This window comes from Lepidochelys olivacea, assembly GCF_965140295.1.
Source record: "Lepidochelys olivacea isolate rLepOli2 genome assembly, chromosome: 2".
In the NCBI taxonomy this organism is placed as follows: Eukaryota; Metazoa; Chordata; order Testudines; family Cheloniidae; genus Lepidochelys; species Lepidochelys olivacea.
In genome coordinates this window covers 101477501-101489939 of record NC_140412.1, presented here as the reverse complement: position 1 = coordinate 101489939, position 12439 = coordinate 101477501, and the positions used below count along the sequence as shown (strand labels likewise).

At 38.8% G+C, this 12439-nt stretch overlaps 1 protein-coding gene across 1 annotated transcript in view; it reads right to left on the bottom strand.

Annotated features, from left to right (window-relative positions):
• The window catches only part of ZNF407 (zinc finger protein 407), a 462307-nt gene that overhangs the window by 177062 nt on the left and 272806 nt on the right, over positions 1-12439 (bottom strand). The window contains exon 6 of the mRNA XM_084621975.1: positions 9911-9994. Within this exon, the coding sequence (XP_084478101.1) occupies positions 9911-9994 (84 nt within the window). The remainder of the gene's footprint in view (positions 1-9910; positions 9995-12439) is intronic.

The following is a 12439-nucleotide window of genomic DNA, read 5'->3' as shown; positions in this document are numbered from 1 at the left end:
TGACCTGCACATTTCCCAGAGTCTCTACCCTTGATAACAGCAGCTCAGTGATTGCGTTGGCTACTTGCATCACAGCAGCCCCCACATTAGATTTGCCCACTTCAAATTGATTCCCGACTAACCGGTAGCTGTCTAGCATTGCAAGCTTCCACAGGGCTATCGCCACTCGCTTCTCAACTGTGAGGGCTGCTCTCATCTTCGTATTCTTGTGCTTCAGAGCAGGGGAAAGCAAGTCAAAAAGTTCCATGAAAGTGCCCTTATGCATGTGAAAGTTTCACAGCCACTGGGAATCGTCCCAGACCTGCAACACTATGTGGTCCCACCACTCTGTGATTGTTTCCTAGGCCCAGAATCGGCGTTCCACGCCATGAACCTGCCCAATTGACACCATGAAGTGCACATTGCAGGGGCCCGTACTCTGTGAGAAGTCCATGTCCATGTCTTCATCACTCTCGTCACCGTGCTGCAGTCGCCTCCTCCTTGCCTGGTTTCGCTTTTCGTGCAGGTTATGGTTCTGTATATCCTGCTGGATAACGCGCGCGGTGTTTATAGTGCTCATAATTGCCGTGGTGATCTGAGCGGCCTCCATGTTCCCAGTGCTGGTGCGTCTGCACTGAAAAAAGGCGTGAAACGATTGTCCACCGTTGCTCTAACGGAGGGAAGGGTGACTGATAACATGGCTTACAGGGTTGGCCTACAGGAAATTAAAATCAACAAAGGGGGTGGCTTTGCATCAAGGAGAAACAGAATGGCCCCCTCAAGGACAGAACTCAAAACCCTGGGTTTAGCAGGCTGTTGATTTCACGGAGGGAGGGAGGAAGGGAGGAGAAAATGATTATAAAACAAATCTGGTCTATTTCTTGTTTTGATCCACTTCATCTATCTTTATACATCTTGCTGGCAGCAGACGGTGCAGTATGACTGCTGGCCATCATCGTCTCCTGGCTGCTCATTAGAAGACGGTGCAGTAGGACTGCCGACAGGACTGAATTGCCATGAGACGAAACTTAAAAGGGAAATGACCTGGCTGAGTCACTCCCATGTTTGCCCAAGCGCCCTTGACCAACCCTCACCGAGGTCGGCTAAAAGAGCACCCTGGAATACGGCGACGACGGCTACCAGTCATACTGCACTGTTTGCTGCCAAAAGGCAATGAGCTGCTGCTTTATAGCAATGCAGTACCACATCTGCCAGCACCCAGGAGACATACGAGACATATGGTGACTATGAGCTGAGCGGGCTCCATGCTTGCCATGGTATGGCGTCTGCATAGGTAACCTAGGAAAAAAGGCGCGAAACGATTGTCTGCCATTGCTTTCACGGAGAGAGGGAGGGAAGGGGTTGCCTGATGATATGTACCCAGAACCACCTGCAACAATGTTTTTGCCCCAGCAGGCATTGGGATTTCTACCCAGAATTCAAATGCGTAACGGAGACTCCGGGAACTGTGGGATAGCTACCCACAGTGTAACTTTCCGGAAGCTGACGGTTGCTTCGGTATTGTGGACGCACTGCGCCGACTTAATGCCGACTAAATGCACTGAGAGCATTTGTGTGGGGACACACAATCGACTGTATAAAAACACTTTCTACAATTCTACAACCTAATTTCAGCCTAATTTCTATAACCTAATTACAACCTAATTTTGTAGTGTAGACATAGCCTCAGACACCAGTTAGTTCCCCTGAAGAAAGCCAACTGAGGTAATTAGATAATCAGTCCAGACAGACAAAGAAACGAAGGAAGGAAGTGCCAGGGGAGAAAGAGGAGCAGGCTTGCTGAGCCCAGTCTCACAGAGGCCTCAGTGAAGAGAGACCTCTGCTCCTGACAGGTTTTGAGAAGGGGGACGGAAGCACAGGAGATGTTGTAAATGGACTCTTGCACAGGTACTGTAGTGGTGATGGTGAAGGGAACTCAAATAAATGGCTCTGTGAATGCATAACTATTGGAGTCTGTGGCAAGAAGACAGGAGCAAAGGCGTGCCCAGCTACAGGCAGCACTGGATTTTATGGCAAATTTAAGCAACCCCCTGAAATTCACAGAAGTCACAACCAGAGTTTTCAGTTATAATCCTTATACACCTCTGGCAGCCTCAGTTTCCAATTTGCTGCAGAAATGGTGCAGAGTGATGCGCAACAGGGAGTACTCAGCACTCTGCTACACGTACAGTTACAATGGAGGATGGGTTTATCACTTTGTATCAGAAATTTTCCTGTTCAGACTGTTAGGGCAAGAGGGAATTTTGATGATTTGAGGTTTGCCCCTTACACCTTAGACAAAGTTTACCATTTTTTGTCATTACTAAGACAACTAGAAAGTTTTACAGAATTTTAGCTTAAAAATAGTGAGAGGAAATTTGGGAAACTTTTTGTTTTGGCTACATATTTGGAGACTGCACAGGTCAAAATACTTCGAAAGCTTCCCAGCCCATGCAAAGAAACTACTCTCCTCTCCCTCACCTCTAGCTTTAATAACTACAACCTCCAGAAAAGCCTGACAAATGAGATGATTGCCCAGGAAAGCCTAAATGGTGATCAAACACAGGGTCCATCAAATCAAGGGAGAAAGTCAAAAGGACACATCTCTGTTAGCCCTCTCTTGCTTGAACCAAAGGCCTGTAATCTCCAGTACTTTGTCTAATCACAACTGTCAATGTGTCACACAGGAAAAGAGATGAGTTTTTCAGCTAGCCAGAGTCCAAATTACTTCTGAATTGAGTATCAGTTAGCCATTTAAGCCACTCAGCATGGAAAATTTCAGCTTAAATGACTAAAGTTTGGCAAATTTATAAGCAACTGAAAACAGGGTCTTATAAAGGGAAGTGTCAGGCAGCCTTAATAATATGCAGTGCTACCAACCACACCTATAATAACCTTCTCTCTGGTTTTCCGCACTGCTCAGCTCTCCTCATTTCACTCTATTCAAAGTTCTCTTCCTATCCTGCAATTCTGGCCAGTTTTCCTTATGTTTCTTGATTGGCTTCATCTTCAAGCCTCTATATGTGATCTTGTCCCACCTAAATCTCAGCTTTTATTTCCTCTTCCCACTCCTTACACTTTTCCTAACCCTTTCCTTGTCTGCTCCATGTCTTTCTCCCACTCTTAGTTTACGTCTAAAATAGTCCCCTTCTTCTTATCCTCTAGGTGTCCTCTGTCCTATCATCTTCTTTTCACAAATAACGTTCAAATGCTCCCTTTCCTAAATACAAGCTGTTCTTCATACAGTGTCTCTTTTGACCGTAAGCTCTTTGGGATGCAGAGCATACCTTTCTGCACTCATAAACTGCATTGTAAATTTATGACAATATATAAATGATTTTAATCATTACTAAAATAATACAATAATAATAAACAGTAAGGGCATGATTCTTGATTAAGAATGCTTGAATTATTTTTTGTTTACAGACTACACACAGTACTTATGGGTATGGGAATATGCTGTTGCTGATCCAGCTTTGAGGTGAATGAACTTTAAAACTTTTAAAATGCTATTATGGAAACGCCTTTAACAAAACACACATAGTGTTAACAAGGTGGAAAAGGTCTCATCCCTATCGTATTATTTAGGGCTCCGCGTGCAAACAGAGCCCTAAATAATTACTATAGACCATATATTTTAAAGTTCTGTTATCAAATTATCATGTTCGAACCAAGTGGACAACCCAAACTATGGTCTGCTAGTCATGTTCCTGATTTCCAGCCGCTTCTACAATTGATCAGGCTTTTCACTGTGAAGAGGAGTCCAAAGGCCTGCAAAAACAGCTTGAAACAGAGACAGCCTATTTGCCACTAGTAGATGGTCACTGTTACATACAAAGAACTGAGAAAACAAGAATCATCCCTTATTGTATAAAAGACATCCAAAAATTTCATACATACTTTCCTAACACATTTTTCCAAAAGAGAAATTGCAGTAATTGCTACAGAGCTGTTATTTGACTGCAAACTGTGATTGTGATGGGGATGCACGGTCTGTGTGTTCATGAATGAGAGAGGAAAAAGGCCATGAGACAATCCTTCTTGTAAAATACGGTCCACAGTATGAGAAAGTTTAAGACACCTAGATTTCAACCCTTATCTATCACTGAAAGTCTGCTGTAATTAAGTTTCACACTCTCCTAATGACTTAAATGGAAATGAAAAATAACCATTTAATGAAACAGCACAATACTTACTGTGCTATACCTTACATAGAATTCCACGTTTTTTTAGCTTGGGTGTGGGAAGAGGATACATTATACATTTAATTCAATGCCAAGTAATGTAACTGCACATTAAAGTCAAAGAGCAGTTCACATGAGAAATAGAAACACAAAGTGAGTCACTCAACTGGATAAAAATACATACATTATTAAATTTTCTTTCTTTATTACATTGACCTATAAATGTCTTGAGAAGTACAAGATTGAAATGAGCAAATGGAACTGATCATACAAACAGTGATCTATGTGAAAAGTGTAAGTCACCATCTTCAAAAATTCATGAAAACATTTGAACAAAAACACAAACTGCTTAGGCTTTGCAATAAGTTCAGGAGCTGCCATAAACAATAAGGGTACCATCCCCAATTACTCTACTACGGTGGTGTACTTTACTGAAATTACAAAAGTAGCATATGTCAATTAATCACAGTTAATGCATGCAATTAACACAAAACAAATTAGCTAGATTAAAAAAATAGTTCACTCAGTCCTATTTCTTGTTCAGCCAATCCCTAAAACAAACAAGTTTGTTTACATTTATGGGAGATAACGCTGTCCGCTTCTTTTTTACAATGTCACCTGAAAGTGAGAACAGGCATTCACATGGCACTGTTGTAGCCGGTGTTGCAAAGTATTTACATGCCAGATACGCTAAATATTCGTATGCCCCTTCATGCTTTGACTTGTAAGTTCTAAAGTTTTATATTGTTTTGTTTTAGAATCCAGTTATGTAAAAAAAATTAAAAATCTACATTTATAAGTTGCACTTTCATGATAGATTCCACTACAGTACTTTTATGAGGTAAATTGAAAAATACTATTTCTTTTGTTTATCTTTTTACAGTTCAAATATTTGTAATAAAAATAATAATACAAAGTAAGCACTGTACACTTCATATTCTGTGCTGTAATTTAAATCAATATATTTGGAAAATGTAGACAAACATCCAAAAATATTTATAAGAAGTTTAAACTGGTATTCTATTGTTTAATCGTGTAATTAAAACTGCAATTAATCATCACTATTTTTTTTATATCTTGCGATTAATTGTGACTTATTTTTAATTGTTTGACAGCCCTAATGGAAACTAATTTTATACACAGGCTGTCACTAAAAGTTGTAATATCACTTTCATGTCTCCCTTGAGGACAGATTCTCCCAATTGCACAAAGTGAGAGTAAACAGCATTGGCTCAGGGGGAATCCATGACAATTGGTGGGATGGAAACCTCCCCTCCAACTCATTGACATTACTTCATAAACATTACTGCAACCCAGTGAGGTGGGCTCTATTTACCACATTAAATCAGTGTCCTGCTTTGTGTCAGCCAGCAAAAGCTGTTTAAAGACACTGACTTGGCTTTTTGATCCAGTTTCTGATAACACATAAAATGTATTTCTTTGTTCAATAAGTGTTCAACAAGGACAGAGGCATCATTCTAATAAGGTCTCTTTACAGTGGAAAAGACTATGGCTTGAACTTCAGAGGTAATGAGCACCTGTAGTTCTCATTGCCTTAAGTCAGAAGCAGGGATGCTCAGCACTTCCAAAAAATGAGGCCATTAGTCTTTATGTAGCTGATGAAGCACATTACAGAACTTTGTATGCTAATCCACTGTAGAACTGCCGGAAAAGCTCTTGGTGGATCACCAGGGAGACTCATGGCATCCCCTTATTAAGTCAAAGTCAGTGAAAGCCATAGTCCATTTTACATTCAAAGACCATACTGTACAGAGAAGCAGTATACTTACTAACTAGATACTTTTTTTTTACCATAGAATAGAGATGTCAACCAACAAATCAGAGGTTGCAGACTTCTTTAGTAAGAAAATGATACCATTTCTGGGTTGAAATTTTCCCCTCTCTCAGAACTGACATGCGTGGCACTGTGCAACTGAGCATATCTATGCCAAATCTGTGTGGCAATGCACCATGCTAGTGAAAGTGGAAAGCATACATTTACCGCCTCTTGAGATTAATTATATTTCTTTCCTGTTTAACATGAACATATTTTTTAATTCCCTTTTCGTTCTCATTTTAAAAATATAAACAATTCTGTGATGGGTAGCATCCTCTGTTTGCCAAACTGACTTCTGAGGAAGATGTTTTGCCCTCTGAGTGACAAAGGGCCAGAATCCTATACTCAAGTTGAGTAGTACTTTCCTCTGCAAGTAATTCCCATGAAGAAAATGGAACTATTTACAGAGCCTGGTATTTCTCAGTGTAAGTGCACGGTCCGGCCCAATTCTGTTCCCAAGAGGAGGAACAGAATAAGAAGCATCAGAAGCAAGAGAATGAAGGGCTAAGTGGTAAGGCGCTCTCAGGTCCGAGAGCCAGTCCTCCTCTGTGTCAGGTATCTGTCAGATATTCTGAACATTCCTCCTGGATACTAAGACACCTTATGCCTGGAGGCTGGGAGAACAGGAAGCTTATTAAAGTGGTCAAGACACCTCAACTACATGTGAGGATTTTCTCCTTTGCCCTTGAATCAAGGGTCTCTGACAGGTTATAAAAATAAATCTTGGATAGGGAGATGTTTTGTGTCACCCTCCGAGACAGTTTATATAATGGCAGGGAATTATTTACGCCATTTAGACCATTTTTGATTCCAATCCCTTTCAAAACGTATTGTAATTTTCTTGGGCATTCTCTGTGCAGAGAAAACGGTGTCAAAGGGATGCACAAGGGAAATATAGATATAAAGAGTGGTGCACGTGGCTAAGCACTGAGATAAAGCTGTGCAATGGACAAGAATATTGTGGAATCTGCGTAAGTAAAAGAACACCAACAAAAGGCATATTGGGCCATTTTCTTTGAAACAAATAGAAGACACAGATAATTTTTCTGCTAAAGAATCATCTCCGATTGTTTGTCCCACAGAGGCAGATAAATGCCCAGAAGATAGATCCTTCTGTCTCTGAGATACTGTCCTGTATAGTATAAAGTTAATAGCAAAGTAATAACGAGCCTCCAATCCTGACATAAAATATAAACTTATGCCTGCTGGATGCAAGCTTCATGATCTATAACCTCCAATGCCTGAGATCATACCAAGGAAGCCTCCACCAGGGTGGCATGAGGAGGGCAGATGCCATCCAGCAAATAAATTGCATTTAAAGTGTTTCACTGGGACCAAACCTGTTTATAATGGCCAATATTTTCAACCTAACTTTAGGCATCTAAATATATATTAGGACACAATACAAATGGCCTGATTTTCGGCGAAGTTGCTACCTAAAACTCTCCCTGAAATCACTGAAAACTGCTAATGGTCAAGATGTCTGAAAATCAGGGTATTTTTATTCAGTTCCCTAAAGAAAGATTCAGGTGCCTACCTTTAGGCATCTATGGTAGGAAAGTTTGGCTAATGTGTTTAGCCATCATAATGTAATAAATCTATTACAAATAACTTAAGAGAAGGTTATGGTTGCATGGTTAAGTACTCAAAACTCAATAAATTAAAAAGTTTACGTTGCATGTGCAGCGCTAGCTCTTCCTCTTGTGTGTATACAATAGTCTATAGGACCAGACCCTCAGCTGGCTTAAACTGATGCAGCTCCATTGACTTAAACTTTGTCCAGTGACTTCAACAGAGCTACACAAATTTACCTCTGAGGGTCTGAGACACTGTTTTTAATTTTTTGATCATATTTTACTTCTCTAAAAATATTATATAATGACTTACCTTTTTTCTGTAGCTCGGGATGAATATGTGTAGAATTTGTAAAATATTTTCTGTAAGTTTTTATATACAATACTTTCAGTATTATACTGGTCAGATATATCTTCATTAACTTAGGAACTTGATATAATACCTTTTCTATTCTGACCAATAATTTTATCAGCACCCAGATACTACATATTTTGCAGAATGCATAATGAAGAAAATGAGGCAGCTAACTATGAAGGTAACTTTAGCTGCATACTTGGTCTGTAAGTGGTCTATATGTTAGCTCTATTACTGAAGTGCTGTTACATATTTCACATAAATGAATTTAATGAACTCTGTGCAACAAACGCAGAGTACTACGCAATACTGCAAGATACTACATAACTATAGAAAAGGCTGCAAAAATATGGTTGCTATTATCTTGCATTATTTGAGAAATAGTATCTGCATTCACACAAGAGGCAAAGTTAAGGATGGTAATGCAGTTTTTTCCCCAGCTTTCCTCTTCTAAAATTCCTGAATTGTTTCTGCTTATGCGATTATATAATATAAATGTTCAAGAAGAGATCAGGCTTTGTAAATTCCAGCCCAATCAGAGAACATTTTAGAAAGTTATCAGGAATTGAGAATTGGGAGTTAGAATGGAAGCACATGACTTTAACTACAGCAGTTACTATGCTCCTGCTAAAATTTAGATACACTGACACAGTAACACATTGACAGAATATAGTGTAAAATTTTCTAAATGCATCATCTTAAATACTTTAAATATATAAACATCCTGTAGTAAGTGGGAAATGAATGAGGGAGTACCTCTCACATATGTAAATTTTTTGCTACCACAGAAGTTAATTCCCAGAAATGACAACCCCATTGACTTCAGTGAAAATGAATAGCTGTGACTAGAGAACGTGGCCTTGTACATTTATCTTTATAACAAATTTACTTCATGATGTTGGCAGTCAATCTCTGAAAGCCCCACCTTTGTGTGAACATCGCACTTCCCTCCATCCAGACTTGGTTGAATAATCTGACATCATGGCTGTGAGTATACGGCTTCAGGATCCCCAGGAAAGCAGAGTAAGTGCTATCAGGGAAATTCTGCTCTAAGACGGCGAACGTCCTGAATCGGATTATTCTACACAGTGCCACAATACAAAATCCCCACAATACAAAATCCATGGAAAATTCACAATGCAACCATTAGAACCATGCATTTGTTAGCAATTTCTGTCCAGTGTACATTCGACAATAGTGACTTAAACACACACTATTCTTCTTGATGATATTTTATTATCCTCATGCAAGTCACTAATATAAATATAACAGTGATGCTTCTGCATCTGTTTGAACAAAACCTACTCAAATAATCAAACACAGTGAACTACTAAAAAACACAATTAAGGTAAAATGGTTTTATAAATGTTTAAAACTTATACTTTTTTTAAAGTCTTCTGAAGCAGAGACCCAATTTAATTTTATCTGATATTAAATTTTTATAACCAGGTGATATGAAAGCTTTACCAGTTTGAAAGAGAAATCCTGCTTTACATGCAAGCCATGTGGTACCTCTTTAAGTTGCATCTATTAATTACAAACCATCTTAAAACTGCAAAAGGGCAACTGAAACAACACTGGCTTTGAACTATGTCTCAGTCCAAAATAATGGATTCATCTAAATGAATAGGACCAAGGGATCCTCAGGCAGATTCTTGCAAAAGCTTCAGGCAGCGTGTAATCTATTTGGGCCTTTAAAAAAAAGTCGTTACTGTACTTAGCATAAATTAAAAAAAAAAAGACACCTGATCTTTACAATTTTATCTTGCTTTAAAATTAAAATGAAGATTACTCAAACTCATAGCATCTGATATACAGCCTGGGCGTACAGATTTTACAAAAATGAAAAAGTGAAAGCAAACAATGAACCAATATATTATTTTGTGCTGTAAAGTGCTATTTGACTTGCTTTATTCCCCAGTCTGAATGATACTCCCTTGCTATAGAGAATATACCAAAGGGTAAAGACAACTTTACCGACCTGTGTGCTGCCGCCGATGCTTAGTGAGGGCATGACGCGTCCCGCCGGCAAAGCCACAAAGGTCACACAGGAACGACTTCTCGCCTGTTGCAACAATAAACAGATGAGGGACTGCGGAGGTCACAGATCATTAAAACATATCTATCAAGGCTTTCAGGGTTACTAATTCCTCCAATCAAATGTTTCCATGTAAATATGTCAAATGGGAATGAAATTACCACTGCGGTTTATTGACTGTGATAAAATCTGAAAAGCACCACTGAACATAATTACATACTTGTCAGACCCATAAAAATTAGCTTTATTATCAATGGAATGGTTTTGTACAACTTCATTTCTGTTAGATGTCTTCCAGATGGGGCTGCTTTATGCACTTGAACAGTTTTTATGCATATCCTGATTTTTTACAATTCCCATACATCTGGCCTTTCGGTGCTGAGTAAAGATTGCCTGGAAAAGTTAATATACAGTATATATGATTCTGCTTAAATAAAATATATTGAATTTACTAATAAATTAAGGATAGTGAGAAATTTTAACTGACTTGATCATGGTCTTCTTTAGTAACCTTATGTTTAATAAAATGAATTAAATTATTTTCTTGAATATATTGAAGAGCCCAGGCAACAATAAAAGCCATATTATTCAGTACCAGTGGCAATTCAGTACTGTTTATGTTTCTAAAACTTTCATGACATAAAGAAAACAAGTCTGGGGATTACTACAGAAATTGCAGTAGAACTCATATTGTTCATCTTTAATGATATTTCTTCATTCCAAACCTCCGGAACAATTAGAGAGAGATTTGGCAGGCTCACTACTTGTAAAAAGTGTGTAAATGCTCATTTTCTAGTATTTTTATTCCAGCTAAAATTTTACCCCATTGTCTATAAAAATAATCTATCATTTCACAGTAGCATTTTTACAGAGTAAGTACTAGCATAGTAGGCAGTTTCATCCCATCAGACCCATTGAGAAGGGCATGATGGAATAATAACGTTAACCTTGGACAGATCCTGTGCAATTATAAAATAGCTTTAAAAACAAATTAGTCACTTTACTAATTTGGAACAAAACTGTACCCACCCACAGAAATAACAAGGAGAAGGCTTTAGAAGAGTCAGGACGCTGCATTTGGGAAATCTAACAGAGTTTCCTTAAAACTCTCCCAACGGGAAGAGGATTTAGGATCCTCAAAGGATGAGAGGAGGTGCTGTCTCCCAACTCCACCGAGACCCACAGTATTCAGAGAAGTCTAGCCTAGTCCTGAGGGGACAGACCCTCCAGACTGCTTTTCTGGCTCCTTTTACCCCTGGTAGCTATCTACATTAGTACCTGTGCAAAACATTCCACTCAGGAGAGGTACAGAGCCTGAATTAAAGTTGCGTTGATAGCATTAATATAAGTGAGATACTTTCTGGGATATCCACTGTCTATGGAGAGAAGAATGCTACAAACAAGAGCTCCTATCCCTCCCCTTCCAGCATGGAAAAACTCCTATGGGAATTCCATGTCCATGGAGCATCCAGACAGGGGATTCCACATAGTAGCAGCGAGCTCACCCCTTGACAGAAATTTGGGGCCCCAGTATATCGTTTTCGCTTGGGTCCCGCCCCTCTCCAATTTCACTTTATTTACACAGATGTTACAGAGACTTTGGGGGCTCCCCTGAGCTCAGGGCCCAGTACAATTGTTCCCTCTGTCCCCTACTCTCATCAGCTCTGTAGATAATTCTATGGTGGCAGCACTCTCCTTTTCCGTATCCTCTAACCAAATATACCTGATGTGAGATACCTGTGCTCTTGATCTGCAGAAAATTATCAAGCTCTTGGAATGATTCAGGCTAAATTTCCAAAGTGGCCTCAAACTTATCACTACAGTGTGTTGCACAAAAACACTGATTGACCTGTACAAGGTACTTCAGTATGTAAAATGGAGCTTGGACAGGCAAATCCATATATTATGGCACACAAAAACATAAGCAGCAACATTTTACACACAAATTTAGACTTACAACTATAGGGTCCACTTTTGAAAATGTGGTTCCTGATGCAATAGGTATTCCAAATGGTATCCTACATGCAGGATACCTTTTGGTAACTGAATGTAAGAATTAGCTCTAGCCATTTTGTAATTGCAACTGAATTAAAAACCAGCCAACCAACAAAACCCACTAAACCCATTAAACAGACAGAAAAACAGTAGTAATTAAAAACATCCCCTCATTTCCTCTTGATGTGAATATATTCCCGTTAAGAAGCAAATTAATACCATCAAAACTTTAAAATTATATAACCAAAATCTGAATTCTAGTTCACAATGTTACTCATTAATATTAATTACTGAAGTAATATATTGGTTTTTTACAAAGAAATTTCCCTCTATAATCTCTCTGCTCTTCTTGCTTGGATTTTTGTGTCAAGATCTTTTCTCTAGCGCTTGAGTTCGTCAAAGTATTAAAGGAAGGGAGTAGAAGGGCTATAAAGAAGAAAGCTTAATTATAATTAATTAAATATTAATCTAATTAAT